This window comes from Alligator sinensis, unplaced genomic scaffold (assembly GCF_000455745.1).
Source record: "Alligator sinensis unplaced genomic scaffold, ASM45574v1 scaffold1219_1, whole genome shotgun sequence".
In the NCBI taxonomy this organism is placed as follows: Eukaryota; Metazoa; Chordata; order Crocodylia; family Alligatoridae; genus Alligator; species Alligator sinensis.
The window spans coordinates 329408-346921 of NW_005842599.1; the positions used below are offsets into that span (position 1 = coordinate 329408).

General features: G+C 43.5%; 1 protein-coding gene across 2 annotated transcripts in view; it reads left to right on the top strand.

Annotated features, from left to right (window-relative positions):
* Positions 1-17514, top strand: part of LCP1 (lymphocyte cytosolic protein 1) — an 83905-nt gene continuing 66391 nt past the window's right edge. The window contains exon 1 of one of the 2 annotated variants that reach the window (XM_006032966.3): positions 1-446. Coding sequence is in view for 1 of the 2 variants with exons in the window: in XM_006032963.3 (XP_006033025.1) it covers positions 15220-15268 (49 nt within the window). In the remaining variant the exon portion in view is untranslated. Of the gene's footprint in view, positions 447-15149; positions 15269-17514 lie in introns of those variants that run through there. The other variant, XM_006032963.3, reaches the window with a different exon arrangement.

Sequence of the window (17514 nt, forward strand, 5' to 3'; positions counted from 1 at the left end):
GGGGCCCGGGAGCTGGTTGCCAGCGCTGCTCGCACTGCCCCGCTCCTCCGCGCCCTTGGCTTGCTCCTGGTTGGGGGGATGAGGGCGCCCCTTCCCCGGGGCTGCATGTGCGAGCGGGCTGGTCCTCGCCCGCTGCATCCCCGCGCTTCCCCGGGGGTCTGCTTCGCCCTTTGCCTCCTCTTGCCACTGCTGCTGCTCTTTCTGCCCCCCGGGGAGCTGTCCCAGCCTTGGCCCTTGGGGCCTCCCAGCATCCCCCCAGGGGCTGCCTCCGCCTGCCAAGCAGAGACCTTGCCGAGCTGGCTGCTGGCCCTGGGGGGAGCCGGGGGTCCTGCACTGACCCTTTCCTCCTCTTTCCCTTTCAGTGCAGCTTTCCCATGTCCGGCTGTCTGCCTCCCAGGAAAAACACCCGCTGGCTTGAGGAGGGTGCTGGTAGAGTGGAGCAAACCGTGAGTGTTGCCACCTCTCTGTCCTGATGCTTTGGGGTTGTGTTGGTTCCTCGGGGGGGTGTCGTCTTTGGTGTCTCTTCAGCTGGTCTAAAGCTTTTGCCTTTTACTGAAAGGTTTCCCTGACAGGGCAGAGTTAGACCAGTTGCCATTGTGGGTCATAGACAAAAACAGCTAGAAGGGATCTCCAGAGGTCATCTATCTAGTCCAGTGGTTTACTATTGCGGACCCCTAGAAAAGGTCAAATGAAGGTGCAGACCTCTTTGAATTGTAAGTGTGGGTATTCACGTGGTTTTGATTCATCATAGTCATCTTTCACAGGCCCCTTAGACACAGTCTGCAGACCCCCAGGGGTCTGCGGATCACAGGTTGAAAACCACTGATCTAGTCCAACCCCCTGCCTGAGGTAGGATAAATAAATTAAGTGACTTGAATCAAGGGGCAGGATAATGAGACAGGATAACGAATCAAGAGACATGCTAATTCTGCTCTAATTGCACAATTGGCCCATGGAACTACACATTCTGGAAATGCCTGACTTTTATATTGCGTATCTATTATATTTTAACAAGAGCTCTTAGCTTATACGTTTTTCTCTATTTTTGTTTGACCCCAAAGCGGTTTGTGGTTCCAAGCTTGGTCTTTACTCCTGTCGTTGGCGACGTGCACACTGAACAGCAGCAGGCAGAGAGCTGGCCTTAGGTGTGATTTGGTGGGGAAGAAATTGGAGAAACTGCAGCAAACTTAGCTGAGTTGCATTCATTTAAGCTTGATGCATTGTCTTGTAGCCACAACAGAAGCTACTGTATACAGTGGCACTGATTGTATTTAAATGCAGGTTCAGATTTCATAGCGCCTTTCACTCCCGCATTGAGTGAAACCTCCTTCACATAGTATCTGATTCCAGGTATGGGCCCAATACTGCAGTCCTTGCTTGGGCAAAATACTTATTGACTGACTGCATAGACACCGTAAAAAACTTTGCTGTCAGGCTGTTTACAAGTTGGGGAGGAAGCAGTGGGTAGAAGATGAGAGGGCAAGCAAAGACCGAGTTGTTTGTAGTATCTCTGTTGGATGACAACTCAGTTCAGTTCTGGACAAGCAGGCAGTCCGTTGCACGACTGATGATCAATGTCATTTTCTTTTTCAAAAAAGGTGTGTTCAATACATTGGTCCTTGTAGTCCTTTTTGCAGCTATCCTTTTAGAGGATCGTGTTAAAGAAAACATTTTTCTATCTGTAATAGTTTTAAGAACTGCTGAAGGTCATTTCCTTTGACTCATTATGGAAATGAAGAAACTATTTTGCATGTGGCAGACTGATGTGCTGTTTGTCCCCTATCTGCAAGGGTAATGTTTTCCAGCTACACTGTCATCAAATCGATTGTCCTGTATTGTGTTTACTTGTGCTATTTTCATGCACAAATTCCATTATGTGGAAGATTATAGATTGGGAACAGGAAGCCAGGGAGACGCTTTATAGTTCTGTTTAATGCAAAAGAAAACATATAGATAAAGCCAAAGGTATGACGGTTAGATAAATAATACAAAGAACAGATTTTTTACATAATCCCAATGGCTTTATGACGCTGAGCTTACTATGTTGCTGTTGTGTTTTGTGATGTGAAATCCCAAGCAGCAGTGTTATAAGAATCATGTTCTCACATAGTTTCACACTACAGCAATGAACTCTAGAGGAGATTGTAAGCTCTTCTGGACAGGAATCGCATTCATTACTGTATTTGTACAGCACCTAACACAACAGAGCTCTCATACCCATTAAGGTATAAAGGTGTAATTCTGTAAACTCTCACTGAAAAGTGTAGTTCTTTTTTTTATATAAGCATTAAGCTCAATCAGTAAGGACTATTTGCATAAGCACTATTATTCATAGGATGAAGTGTTTAAAGGATGGGGCATTATATTGTTTTGAGAAAAGGAGGTTATTATATTAAATACTAGCAGTATTATTAGACTACCAACTCTTTAGGAAGCCAAAACCAAATTACAGACTTGATCCTGCATAACTTAGTTACAGGCCGCATCTACATGTTCATTAATGCTTAATGAAGTACTAAGTAAATGAAGAACTTAGTACTTGCTTAGTGAAGTACTAAGTAAATGCAAGTAATTATAGTTAGTATGCAGTAGCGCTGGCAAATGCTCTTTTAGTGACGCTACTGCACAGTGGCCTGTCCGTGCTATTAGGCTACTGCGCATTAAGTGTCTCGTGTAGACGCGGCCACAGAGTACAGGGTCAGGCTTCATATTTTAAGGCCCTGATGCTGCAGTGATAATTTTGCCCCACAGAAATCAGTGGGAAAACTCCTAAAAGCTTCAGTGGAACCAGTATTTCACTTTTGGTATGTACCCAAGTAAAGGGAACCTTGTGCCTAAGTTTATTTTTTAAGGGCCTATACTTTCCCATTCAGCCTAAAAAGAAGGGACAAGTAACTATGTTTAAAAACCCCACACTTTCATGATTTTTAAAGGAATTCTCTTTCTTTAAAGAAAGCCTAGTTCAAGTTTCCTGTTTATATGTATTATTAAAATCACACAGCATGGATAGGAGCCAAGAGAGTAGCTTTTAGTCATGGCAAAGTTGGTAACTAGTGGTATAAGGGAGCTGAAAGAAGCTATAGGACCTAGATCCTCAAGGGTTTTCAGGCCTCTAAATGCTGTGCGACTTCAATAGGAAAGGTGGTTCAATTGTACTGTAACACTTCTGCAATATTAGCAAGATGTATAACTGTATGAGAAGGTCAGTAACTGTGCCCCACAAGCATGATGTTCTTATAAATGTATATGTTACATAGTTTATTTAAGAACTAAGACTTGCCGCCAGCACTCTTTTCATAGTGCAATATTATAGAATAGTTTTTTACCTTATAATCTCCTGAGTATTACCTCTCCTTCTGCCCTCACATCTTCCCTACTGTTCTTTTTTCCTTTGTCTGAGAGCAGTGTTCATGTCTTTTTTCCATAAGTATTTTGAGATGCCCAGTATACCTTCAGGCATTAAAACAAATAATAAGTAATAAGACAAGTTATTAGAAAGTGATACAGTATTATTCAAAGATAAATTATATATACCTTGTAAATCCTGGGATTGGTTTTCAGAATGTATGGTACTTACAAAATTGTAAGCCCATTTATGAAAGGTCACAACTTCATGACAACCACATCTGGAGCCTGACATGGGAGTTTAATGCCTTTTTTTTTTTTTTTTTTTTTTAACCATTCGGTCCAAGAAAGATACCAGCTCCTTCCCCTTTAATGTTGTTAGGGCCGAATCCTGTCCTCTTTGCAGCTACAGAGAAGGCTAGATTTGGCATTGGAAATGGAAAAGTTCAATTTTACCAATAAAAAAGTAGCGGGATGGCTGGGGGGGGGAGGGTTTCCAAGTGATCATGCAAGGGGCAGGCAGGGCTAGGCACTCTGCAAGGGGTCACAGTGCCTCTCCAGTTTGTAGGTGAGAATTTGTCTCATCACACTGCCCAGGTACTCAGGCCAAAGACCAGCATCAGGGTTTTGACATTTAATATACGAGTTACATTAATTTCTTCAAAAGTAAAATTAGTAGAAGACAGTTAATGCATTTGATTTGCTCTTTTGGGATGTATCTAATTTATGTTTTTAATCTGGATTTGGTGTGATCATACTTATACTTGCTTTTTAAATGGGGCCATTATTTTAAACAAACATTTAACAGACGTTTCCTAATAAATGTTATTTGTAGCATTATATTATTACTTTGTTGTTCCTTTTTATGATCAAGGCTTTACTATTTAATCTTTCTTTCCTGTTGTGATTTTTTTTTCAGTGGGAAGGTTATTGTGCTTTAAATGTACACTCTTGACAGTTAATGTTTCAAGAAATTACTGCAGTAGATGTTTCTGTATTTTTTCCCCCATTGCTCACAGTAAAAAGTGAATGCCATATGAAAATCGCAGCATCTGCTAAAGCTCTGACCCTGCAAACAGCAATTTGACCCTAATAGGAATATTCACATTCATGAAGCTAATCAGCTGCATAAATATTTGTTTAGTTTGTCAGAAAACTTTAAGCATAATAACAGTAAATTTGAGGGTGACCCCTGTTTGTTTTGTGTCTGCTTAAAACAGATATGATGAGCTACACAGATCATTATCAAAATGTTAATATCAGAGTATTTGGAACTTCAGTATCTTTATCCCTATTAGATCCTTAGAGTTAAACTGATGTAAAACTGAAGTAGGAAAGTTGTGATTCAGGTCCTTTTGGCTCTTGTAGACAGAAATAGCTACCATTCTCATAAAAGGGAAATGTCTTCACTTTTTACTATTCCTAGCACTTCACTTATGTTGTCTGACCTTGATATCTTACATAAAAGAAGCTCAGTTAGCATTTCAAAAAGTGCTTATTAGCCTGCTTCGATTGAGTTGCTTGTCCCTTACTGTCATCGGCACAAAAAGCCAAGGAAAAAATCAAATTTTTCTGTTTACACTTAGAAAATGGAATAATTGCTGGGTACAGATTTAGTGACATCTCCTAGGAATAGGGATAGGAGCATACTTCAAGTGTAACAGCAGACAGAGACTATTACTCATTTCTTAATGTCAGCAGAATCATTTTAAAGACTGTGATGTTATCTTTAGTTAGTAATAATGAAAAAAGAACCCAATTAAGTAGAAGTGCACCGATATATCTGTTGCATATTGGGTTAGCACCAATAAAAGGAAAATTAGCATTATTGGCTGTCAGCTTTTTTTGGCTGGTATAGCCAATAATGTCACCGATAAACATAATATGCCTCTTGGCCAGGGCCCCCAGATGCTGCATGTATGCACACAGCTGCACACATGCACATGGCCAGGAATGTAGCCAGTTGGTGTGGAGAGCAGCGCCCTGCAGGCAAGTCCTTGGAGGGAAAGGATATTGGGGGTGGGGGATGGAAGGAGTTTGCGTGTGTGTGTGGGGGGGGCAGATGGGGACAGATCAAGGTCCTCACAGGGAGGGAGTGGGGCAAGGGCAGGGACTGGGGGTGCTGCCCAGCCAGGACAGTAAATGGAGTCCCAGGGTCAGGGCAGGGAGTAGGACAGAGCCGTAGGCAGCTTATCCAGGGGGCGCGGGGAGGGTGGGAAAAGAGGGTGGCTCCTTGCCATTGCATAAACCTCCAGGGGAGGCATGTGCTCCCTAGATTTGTGCACGGGGCAGAAGCAGGCTGCCCGCTGTGGGCTCAGGGCTCTCTGCTCTGCTGCCTCTGTCCCAGGAGTTGTGTTCTGGCCATGTGTCCCCTGTCCATTCAGCAGCAGTGGTAGCAGCAAGTTGTGCCTCCTGTTGCCAGGTGGGCAGGAGACATACAGCCAGTGCACGGCTCCCAGGGCAAAGGCAGCAGAGCGGAGCGCCCCAAGCCCACAGTGGCAGCTTGCCTATGTCCTCGCTTCACTCTGCTCAGCTCCTAAAAGTGTCCCAGCACTTAAAAATGGTGGTGGCAGTGCTTGAACTAAAGCTCATTCAACAAGCTTTAGTTCAAATGCCCCAGCTGCCATTTTTAAATGCCGGGTCACTTATCCCCTGGATGAGCTGCCCACAGCTCCATCCCACTCCCTGTCTCAGCCCCAGGGTCCCATTCACTGACCTGGCTGGGCAGTGCCCCCTGCCCCACTCTCTCCCTCACTGAGGGGGTCTCAATCTGCCCCCACCATGCCTCTTCCCCTCCACAGACTTACCTGCAGAGAGCTGTGCTCCATGCTTCCCAGCTGTACTTCTGTAAATCGGTTATCAGATCTGTATTGGCTGATATGCCTGGTGAGTGATCAGCTATCAGTATCGGCCAAGAAAATCTTTATTGGTGCATCCTTACGATTAAGCATACACATTTTGGTGGTTCTTTGGGAGAAGTACCAAATGACACCACTGGTTCTCCCTAAAAACAGCATACATAAGAAAATGGTTCTTTAATTCAAGATTGTGAAATAATACATGAGAACATTCTCTGTTTTTTCAGTTTTCAAAGATTGACTACAATAGGCTGCACACATCATTCCTTTTTCTTTAATACTTATAGAAAAAAACTTAAGCATGAGGTCCCTGTACATCTTGTAGACTAATGCTTCCTTGCACTTAGGCAACAATAAATCATTTAAGGTACATATTGAAGCATTTTTCTGACTATGAAACCTTAACCCTGTTAAGTCTTGAATTGTTCATTCTCCTGAGGATGGTTCAACAAAGTTTTCCAGTGGCAAGCTTTTGTAATTCTCTACTTCTCTGTACTCAGTCTTTAATCATTGATGCTCTGTAAAGAAACATGAAATACAATTTGTGAGATTTTTAAAATGAAAAATTTATAATAAAAGACTGAAAAGTTAATGTGGCTCTTGCTACTTTAGACTTGACAGTGTATTTTCCCTGTCTCTAGTCCATTTTGTATGTTTGTTGGCTGAAAACAAGCAGGTTTCCTGACTGATCTTTGCCATCACCTGAGCCCTTCAAAGGTGTTCAGCATGCAGAAGTTAAGGCATTCAGTCTTGCTAGTAATTTTTAAAATCTTGAGCCATAGTTCTCATAAATCTCTGAATTCCAATCATTGTTGCAAAGGGACAAAACCTAACACAGACCAATGCAAAAGAAGGATTAAGGGATTGTATTAAATGTGTCTGTGGAGTGAGGTCATTTAGGTATACATATGATTTGGAACTCCTGGATCAACAAAGTTGATTGGAATTGCATGTTGGTGCGTATAAGCAGACAGATGCATTAATATGAATGAGATGGTATAATAAAACATATTGTGCCTAAAAATTAAAATGAATAACTAGTTGAAGCATTTCTTAGACTATTTTAATTTCACTTGGAATGTAAGTTTATTTTAAAGTGCTCAGTTTCTCTTTTTTTCAGGCTGACTTTTCCTCCAGTTGCTCTGATTTGGATCATGAGGAAGAAGTGTGATGTCAGCTTTCATTCCCATTTTAGGAATAAAGAAAATAATTCTTAGAATTCAAAGATGGTCCCTTCAGTACCACACAGGACTGATTAAAGCAGATCTGCAAAATTCACTGTAATAAAAAAGTCCAAAAATCAGTGTGAAACCTTCAGCTCTCCTCATCAGCTAGCCAAAGCTCCTTTGCCACTCTAGCTGTGGCAGTTAAGTTTCACAGAAGTGAAGACAGGATTGTTGAACGTTTTTTTTTTCTCTTTTCAGGTAATTTGTAAAGTATGTAAGTGTTGGAAGCCAAATTCAGATACCATATAAAACAGGGTTCTCAACCTTTTTGTAGTCAGGGCACACCTCAGAAAATGCCAGCTTTTAGCTTTCACTCCTTTTTTGACTAAAGAAAAATATAGTAGTGCAATTCTTCTGTTGTGAAGAGCTCAGACCACAGCAGTTCAGAATGATTTTGACACTATAGATTCCTCTTGCAATCTCTGGGCTTATTTTGTGAACCATGTGTAAGTGTTTGCACAATTAAAAGTGTACCCTTAATATCTCTCAGCACCCCAAAGGCTAGGGTACCCTGCTTGGAAATCACTGATATAAAACAACAGTGCAAATCTGATGCCATGAAATGCCACTATGCTTCAGCCCTCCTCTGTAGGGACCAATTTGAGCAGCAAGAATGCAAATCATTCTTCAAGCCAATTCAAACTTGACTGTCCTTCTGAGGTTGCATCTGACTTCCTATCTGGCCTAAGTTTCAACTAATTTCACTGACCGTATCAGCAAAAACTGCAGATGCAGAGGTCTGCAAGTCCATGTCCATTCACAGTGCTGAGTGCATGAATCAGTATTTCTTTTTACAATTCCATGCTAAATATATGCAACTGCAATATATTGTTCAGTTAAGTTGACTCCCCAGGAGAGAAGAGAGTCCAGTGGATGAAACTATAAGAAAACAGGATTGGAAGGAACCTCAGGAGATCATCTAATCCAACCCCTCTGCTCAATGTAGTATCATCCCTATCTAAACCATCAGACCAATGTCTCTAGCCTGTACGTAAAAACTTTCAATGATGAGGATTCTATAGTCACTCTAGGCAATCCGTTCTGGTGCTTAATCACCCATAGTTCTTTCTAATAACTAAACTATTTTGCATTTTATACTTATTATTTCTTAGCCTGTCCTCTGTGGACACAGAAAACAGTTGATTGCTATCCTCTTTATAACATCCCTTTTTGTATTTGTAGACCATCATCAAATCTCCCTTAAGTCTTTTCTTCCCCAGGACAACTTAGCCCAGTTCTTCCAACGTTTTCTCATCTGTCAGGGTTTGAGCATTAGCTTGGACTGCAAAAGAGCAGTCTCTGCTAGTGATATTTTTGTGATCTTGAACAGGCCACTTAGCATCTGTCTACCTCAGTTCCCTTCTAACGTAATATAAAAAATGCACTTATGAATCTCATTATATAAAAAGAAGGGAAAAAAACTTCAAGGAAAAGCCAGTCAAAGGTGTGACTTTGTGGGAACAACATACGAAGAGGCTCTTGGACCATGATCACATTATCAGACTGCCTCCTACAGATGTTTCCCCATATGCTACCTGGCTGTTTGTATCGACTTCCCATCACGGTTTCTTCACATCAGCCTCATTCCTTCTCACTACGCTCGTCTCCAATCCCCTGCTAATAGGCCTGCATCCACAGGATTTAAGTAGCAGAATACAAAGCATCCCCCCATACCCTCCACATTCTAGCTGCTTCTGCAGAAAAGCAACTCAGTTCTCACAGTCGTGATGTGTGCGCACTCTCTTTTCTCTCTGCTCGTGTTGTGTCCTCTTCACCCTTGCCCTTTGTCTCTCTCATCTATTTAGGGGCTGTTTAGGGGAGGGACTGTTTCTTATTCTATGTTCAGTGCTGAAAACAATAGGGCCCAGTTTTCAGTTATTTTCTAGATGCAGATCTTGCATCTGTGTGGGGGAGGTAGACTAAACTGGTAGAGGCCAACCTTTCTGGCAAGCAATCTTTGAGTAGACAGGAAGGCAACTGTTGGCGGGCCAGCCTTTTTGGCAAGTTAAGCCTGTGCTCACTCCAAGTGTCACACTGATCTTTCCTTTGCTTTTGCTCTCTACCCAGTCTCCTATGTGCAATACACAGAGGCTTCCTGTGCCACTTCTGGCATGTGTTGCAAGTTGGCTACCCTTAGACTTGAGATCTCTTACAACCCTACTATCATAAATAGTCATGTGAACAAGTTATAGCAGACAGGAGCATACTCCTTGCACTGCATAGGAGCAAGGAAGCTCAGAGGGTGGGAAACAGGGACCCAGGACCAGATGCCAACTAATTGGAATTTTGGTGCCCTTGGTGGTGGGAAAGGAGCCGAGTTCTTAATTTCCCACACGTGGCTGTTGCCTCAACACAAACTCCCTGAACATGGACTACTGCGACAGTAGTGGCTTGGGCTTCAGGGGACTGCTGTTCTGATGCCCTGCCCAAGTGAACACTCCAGGTTAGTGCCCTGCTTGCCTACCCCTAGTAGTTATGCTACTGCCCAGAAGTGTTTGGGGAATCAATCACTACCAAGTTTCTGGAGAGGAAAAGGGACTGTCCGAGTTTGACAGCAGCATTTTTTCTGGGGTGGATGGGCAGTAGGAAGGAACCTGAAGGGCATCTGGAGCAGCAGCATGGGGGCAGGTCAGTATTGAAGGGTGTGGGAACCTGAAATTGCAGAATCTGAGGTAGCTTTTCCTTTCCTTCTCTCCTGATAGCCTATCCCACTGGTCCCATACCACCTACATTACAGAGCTTATATCTTATCGACTTGAGTTGAAGCAAAACTCTCCATTAAGAATAATGCTCAGAGCAATGTTTACTTAAAAGTGGATGGGAAATATGGCTGCAGAAATGCAATTTATTATGACTCTTTTACCTGGATTGTAATAAATTTTGCACAAGAATGACAGTTCATAGTTCCAGTTCCCCTCTTAGAATTGTGTGTACATCTTGGAAATATGAGAATTGCACAAGAGAAGATTATACATGGGTGTGCTCAAAAAGGGAGCAAAGGAAGGAGGAGAAAGAGGAGGAAGAAGGAATAAACCAAAGTAAACCCATTACATTTTTTTTTCCTATAGTGTTTTCTCAAACCTTGGAAAATCTAAGTGAGTTATGGTTGCCCATACAGACATTGCTTACTCATTTAGTTCCATAGATCTCACTGACCTTGGCAGTATCATTTTCTTCATTGATTTCCTGACATGCAGAAATGGCCTAATGGCCTCCATTTTCAGTCCTAACTCAGAGATAAGTCCCATATGCCCTACTTGGGCAAATAATTTCCTTACCTTCAATTGGGACTAACTGCTTGAAAGAAGGGGAAAAGTTCCATGTGTTTTATCTCCCCCTATCTATACATTCAAGCAATTCTTGTATATTACCTCTTAGTAAAAAGCAAACTGTCTCTGGAGACCAGAGATTCCTAAACTGGTCTGTGGACCGCTGGCAATCTGTAAACTAAGGTAAATGGCCTGCAGTTTTTACTGAGCCACCCTCCTTTTCAATTAGAAGCTTGATGATAAGGATGCATGATGGCCTGCAAGAAATTTTGAGGGTTGCCAATGGTTCATTGGTCCAAAGCATTCAGGAAGCACCACTGTACACAAATGACACCAAGCATCATGTCTTTAATTGCAGATATGTCTGTTTTTAAATGTGCTTATTTCAAATGCTGTGTGTCGGACTCAAGACCCGTGTCCAAAGGAGTCATTCCTCAAGGATACCATTCATTCCTCAACGATACCATTCTTTGGGCTCAGTGTGAGACAATCCCATGGTATAGGAAAGGGGGCAAAAGGGTCAGGAAGCCCCTTTGGCTAACCAGGGTCATCCAGGATACCTTAAGGGGAAAAAAAGTAGCATACAGGAAGTGGAAGCAGAGGGTAGCTAGCAAGGAGGAGTACACTTCCTTGGCCCGCACCTGCAGGGAGTCAGTCAGCAAGGTCAAGGCAGCTCTAGAACTCAGGCTAGCGGCAGGGATTAAGGACAATAAAAAGTCCTTCTTTAGGTACTTTGGGAGCAAAAAGAGGGTACACGGTAGCATAGGACCCCTACAGGATGGGCAGGGGGGCTTAGTGATGGATAGCAGGGGCAAGGCAGAGCTCTTCAATGAGTTTTTTGCCTCTATCTTCTTAAATAGGAATCTAGATGAACCCTCAATATGCATCATGGACATCAGCAAGGGGAACATCGGCCAACCAACGTTCAGTGCTGATACCATAAAAGGATACTTGGAGGGACTGGACATGTTCAGATCACCGGGACCAGAGGGACTCCACCCACGGATATTGAAGGAATTAGCGAGTGTCATAGCTGAACCACTAGCAAGGATATATGAGCACTCATGGTGCTCGGGTCAGGTCCCAGAGGATTGGAAGAGGGCCAATGTTGTCCCAATCTTAAGGGGAGGAAGGAGGATCCAGGGAACTATAGACTTGTCAGCCTCACCTCTATCCCAGGGAAAATCCTTGAAAAAATTATCAAGGAACACGTGTGGGAGCCTGCTGGCTAATGTGATGCGGAGGGGTAATCATCATGGGTTTATAGCAGGCAGGTCCTGCCTGACTAATCTAGTTTCTTTTTATGATAAGGCCACCAAATGTTTAGATGCAGGAGTCGAGGTGGATGTTATCTATCTGGACTTCAAGAAGGCCTTTGACATGGTATCCCATACCATCCTTATTAATAAACTGAGGGGATCTGCCTTGAATGAGTATATGGTAGAATGGGTAGCAAACTGGCTCAGGGGTCGCACTCAGAGGATGGTGGTGGATGGGTCAGTGTCAACCTGGAAACGTGTGCAGTGGAGTCCCTCAGGGCTCAGTTCTGGGGCCGGTGCTGTTCAACATCTTCATTGGTGATGTGGATGAGGGTGTGGGAAGCACCCTGTCCAAATTCATGGATGACACAAAAATAAGGGGTGAAGCTAACACCCTGGAGAGGAGGAACCAGATCCAGGCTGACCTTGACAGGTTGGGAAAGTGGGCAGAGAACAACAGGATGCAATTTAATAAGGACAAGTGCAAGGTGCTGCATCTAGGGAGAAAAAACTGCCATCAGACTTATAGGCTTGGGGGCAACCTTCTCAGCACCACTGAGGCTGAAAGAGATCTTGGATTCACTGTTGACTCCAGGGTGAACATGAGTCATCAATGTGATGACATAGTCAGCAGAGTCAATCGCACCTTGTCGTGCATCCATAGGTGCTTCACAAACAGGTCCAGGGAGGTGATTCTCCCTCTCTACACGGCACTGGTCAGGCCGTAGCTGGAGTACTGTGTCCAGTTCTGGATGCTGCAGTTCAAACAGGATGTGGACAACCTGGAGAGGGTCCAAAGAAGAGCCACTCATCTGACTGGAGGCCAGCAGGGAAGGCCCTACGAGGAAAGGCTAAGGGACCTTAACCTCTTCAGCCTCTCCAAGAGAAGGCTGAGAGGGGACCTTGTGGCCGCGTGCAAATTCATAAGGGGAAAGCAACACGAAGTAGGCGATGATCTGTTTACCAGGGCACCCCTGGAACAACAAGGAACAATGGCCATAAGCTATTGGAGAGTAGATTTAGACTGGACATTAGAAAAAAGTTCTTCACAGTCAGGGTTGCCAGGATCTGGAATGGGCTTCCAAGGATGGGGCTTGCACCTTCCTTGGGGGTCTTCAAAAGGAGACTGGACAAGCATCTGGCTGGGATCACATGATCCCAGGTTTGGTGATTCTTTTCTTGCCTGCCAGGGGCAGAGGGTCTGACTAAATGGCCCACTGAGGTCCCTTCTGACCCTAGAATCTATGAAAAAAGGTATGTTGCTTTAAGTCAAACAGGAAGGTCAATCAGCAATAGTTCTGTGACAATTTTAATTCCTGTTTCAGCTGAAAAAATTGCTGGGTGTAAGTACCTAGAAAACACCTATGGCTATAGTGAGAATTTCATCTTGCACTTCTGACATATACTATCCCAATTTTGCACAAAGATTATTCTTATGCTATTGAAAAACACTGTAGTTCCTCTTGAACCAGTCCTAGTTCCTCTCCTCACTGAGAAATGATAAACAGGATCCTGAGCTGCAAAGCGCTGCAGACTGTAGTCCAGTAAGAACTGCAAACTAGAAAGGAGCGGACAAATGCTGGGGAGACTTTAATGTTTTTAAAAAAAGAAAGCGAAGGCAAATTGTGAGAGTAAAATACACAGATGCTATAAGTTTGTAGCTGTGTTGGTGTACACTCTGGCTAAATGCTATTTCACTTTACATGTCTAAATGCAGCTGCATAACAACAGTTCATATCACTCTTACACAGTTTGTGATTCAATTCAGGGCATTAGGCATCCACACTGAGCATGCTCAGTAGGGCTCTACTCTGACCAGACAAGTATGTAACAACATATGAGCACCCAGATACATGCATATGGCCAGTTAAGTCCTGAAATTGTAGTCAGATAAAAACGCACGACTAGTAGGTGCTAGGTGCTGGAGGAAGAGGTGAAGGAGGAACCTCCCATGTTTTAGCTCAGCACCTTAGTGGTTAGGGCAGTTGGCCTGGGAGTGGAAGATCTAGGGTGTGTGTAGATGAAACGGGGGCCCTATATTAAGTGGTGGATTTTTAAAAACACCACTTCAATTTAGGGCTGATTAAACCCCCATGTCGTGCACACACCTTGCTGACTTACCTGTCTCTCCGGCAGTGGGGAAGGGAGGGTGAGCTGCCAGCAGGCGGAGCGGTCCTTGCGCTACAGGGGGGCTGGTGCTTCCCTTTGTGGCTGCGGCAGCCCCCACCAGGCAGCACCTGCCTGCAGGCACCCGGCTCAGGCGGTCCCAAGGGGTACCGTAGCTACAGGGGGAAGCACCGGGCCCCCGCACAGCTCAAAAAGACAGGCAGGCTCCAGGGGGAAAAAAAATATCAAGCTCGCCACTTTTCTTGGGTGGAGCCTGCTTTCCCAGGCTGCTGCCAGGCTGCCTGCAGGGCTTCCTGCAGAGCTGCGGAGCTGCACGGAGCCTGGTGCTTCACTCCACGGCTGCAGGGGCAGCAAGCCAAAATTCCTTCAAGTCATTTAAGGTGCATTACGCTGCTGAATTTCCTACAGTGGATGGAATTAATGCGCAATATGCTGCTGAGGTGTGCAAACACTCACACCATTAAAGCAGTGTAAAAGCATGTAGCCCGCTTTAAAGTGTCATGCACACACACCACTCATTTAATCTACACATGGCCCTACTAGTACCTCCACATGGGGCTCCCAGCTAAAGTGCATAGCCCAGAGTCCACCTAGTCCAATGGTGTATGACCTCTGAAAGTTTGCCTCCCACCAGCTTTCAGAGGAGCTGTGGACCAATAATAATTTTGTTTTGGAGTGGCCCCGCAGGCTGGGTGGAATGGCTTGGCGGGCTGGATCTGACCCAGAAGAGAAGCCATATTTTACCCGCTTCTGCAGTAATATGAATAGGATTCAGTCCACAGTGTACTGCTTAATTGCATGTGCATTAGTGTGTTATTATCCTAGTGCCTTCTAAAAGCATAGGCAATTTAATTGTTTTATTAAAATACAGAGGGAAAGCTAATTTTGGCTGGGGTCATTTTGAAGAGGAGTTTCCTTTTTTCTGCTTTGGAAAGCACCCTTTTGCAACAGACAGCAAAAATAAGTTCCTGATTGAAGAGCCAGAGAGCCCCAGGCCCCAGCACAAAGTATTTATTTTTCCTAGCTACTCATTTCCACTTCCTTTGTTTTTCTACTAGGCAAACTGGTAGGAACACATTGTCCAACCAAAAGACTTAATCTACAGCAGGGAAAAAAAAGTCTGCTTACTGCCTAAATGTCCTTGGAGCATTGTCAGCAAGCGGAGACACACAACAGGAATGAAGGTGCTCACTTATATTAAATACAACCCTCTGGTACTGCCTATAAACTTTCAAGAACTGCTCTTTCTCTGTCTCCTCCCTCCTGACCTATTCCCCTGCACCCCTGTTGCCACCCCGCAAAAATATGAGATTTCAAAAAGATATACTTTGGATTCTTTTCCTGTGCCTCCTGCTTTTTTTTTTGCTTTTTTTTTTTGCCTGTGGCCATCTCAGACACTGAGGCTACAATTTCACTCCTTTTGCCGCAACCACAAAGTTTGAGATTTTGGAATAATCACTTGCTTCCAGGAACTGAGGTTTTGAGAAATCCTGTAAGAGAAACAATAAAGCTAAGAGGGCTGGCAACTCTGTAAAAGCTGTTTGAGAAACGCTCATATCATACTGTTAATGTCTTTCTGGAAATGATTTTGTCAGCTTTTGTGGTCAGCATAAGCCTCTGTCTGAGATCTAATGAGATCCAACCCGATCATATTTTTACTGTTACAGCCAACATCACCATTCTGTTCTTCTACTTAATTTATAATCTACTATTTTATTCTAGCTGCATAAGGATGCCACAAGATTAGCTATTTTCTTTAAAATAAAAAATCAACGACAGCTGCTCTGTTTCACTTATTAATAGGCAGAGTTTTCTAAAATGACCACCTTCTCCACAGCAATACCTAAGATTGGCTTATTGTTACATGAATATTTAATCAGATCACCCCTATTGCAACCAATGGAGAATTGTGCTGAATATTCAATTTGTATTAATGTATAGCCTTTGTTTTATTTAGTTACTTTGCTTTCCTTTTACTCTTCCCTCAGAATTTAGAGTTGTTTACAGGACAACAATGATGTTTTTATACATTTTAAATAAGGCTGTGCTCTTACTGATGTCAACTGAACTTTTGCCCCTAGGTAGAAGTCACCAATAATTAAGGTATCTAAGGCCTATTTTCAACAGTAATGTATGCATGTACGTGCCTAGATATTAAGTGCACACTAAAAATTTTAGTCATTAACTTGAATAAGAGCAGTCTCTAACTGAGTAAGGGTCATGCAATTTGGTTTACTTTGGCTATAGAGAGAACTGTATCAAACCCTCAGAGCTCAGAAAAGAACAAGGTAATATTTCTACAGCCAGGGTTATATGCAAACGAATAGTATGTGAATTCCAGTTTGTACTTGTTTGTAATTGGCAAATTGGTGAAATTAAATTGTCAAAATAAGAGGGAAGAGGTGGAGAGGCAGTGGAGGCTAATGCAAAGGCAGATTATCCATGAAATTCTACAGTATAATGATCATCTGTTCAACAATTTAGGAGTCTGAGAATGCCCTGGCTACCCTCTGCTTGCCTGTACCCACTGACACACTCCAAATCCAGGAGTTTTCCAAGGAAACTGCCCTGAACTTGTCCCCAGTGGCCATTCTCACCAGAGACTGAGGGCTTGTGAACAGGGTGTGCTTGAGCCTCTCAGAGGCGGGCCTTGCCATGCCAATGATTTAATAGATTTCATAGACATTAGGGCTGGAAGGGACCTTGGAAGATCATCGAGTCCAGTCCCCTGCCCAAAGGACAGGAAGTCAGCTTGTTGTGCCCCAGCTCAAGTCTGGGATCATGCCCGGTATGCAAAGGCCAATAAAGATACCAGGGGTGAAAGTACAAAGAAGGTTTATTGCTAGCAATAAAAGGTGCAAGCGGAATAATTCACGTAACAAGCACACCAGATCACTATTTCTAAGCATCTTTTATACAGGAGTTTTCAAGCCTTCGGAAGCGTGCTTGTTTAATGATTGGTTATAAATGAGTGACGCAAGAAGTTCTTTACTGAGCATGTCTCTATACCTGTTTTAGCCATGTATCTCATTTATATACATATGTGTTTCATTAGCATACTTCTTCCCCACCCAGGGGTGTGATTTTTAGTATTTTAATGAGCCCTTTAACCCAGAACTCTGTTTCTTCTTTTGTTTTCAAGCCCCCTTTATCTAGGACTGTCTCCTCCTTATCATTGCAGATGGGCATTCTTCACATAGCATTCTCTTCTGCTTTGTCTTCGAGTAGAGGTTTCTAGGTCACTCCTTACAAGCTGGGGTCATAGGATCCCAGCAAGATAAGCATCCAGTTTCATCCTGAAGGTGTTCAATGAAGGCGCTTGAACCACCTCCGGTGGCAGCCTGTTCCAGATCTTGGGGGCTCGGACAGTAAAGAAATTCTTCCTTATGTCCAGCCTGAAACGGTCTTGTAGTAGTTTGTGACCATTCGA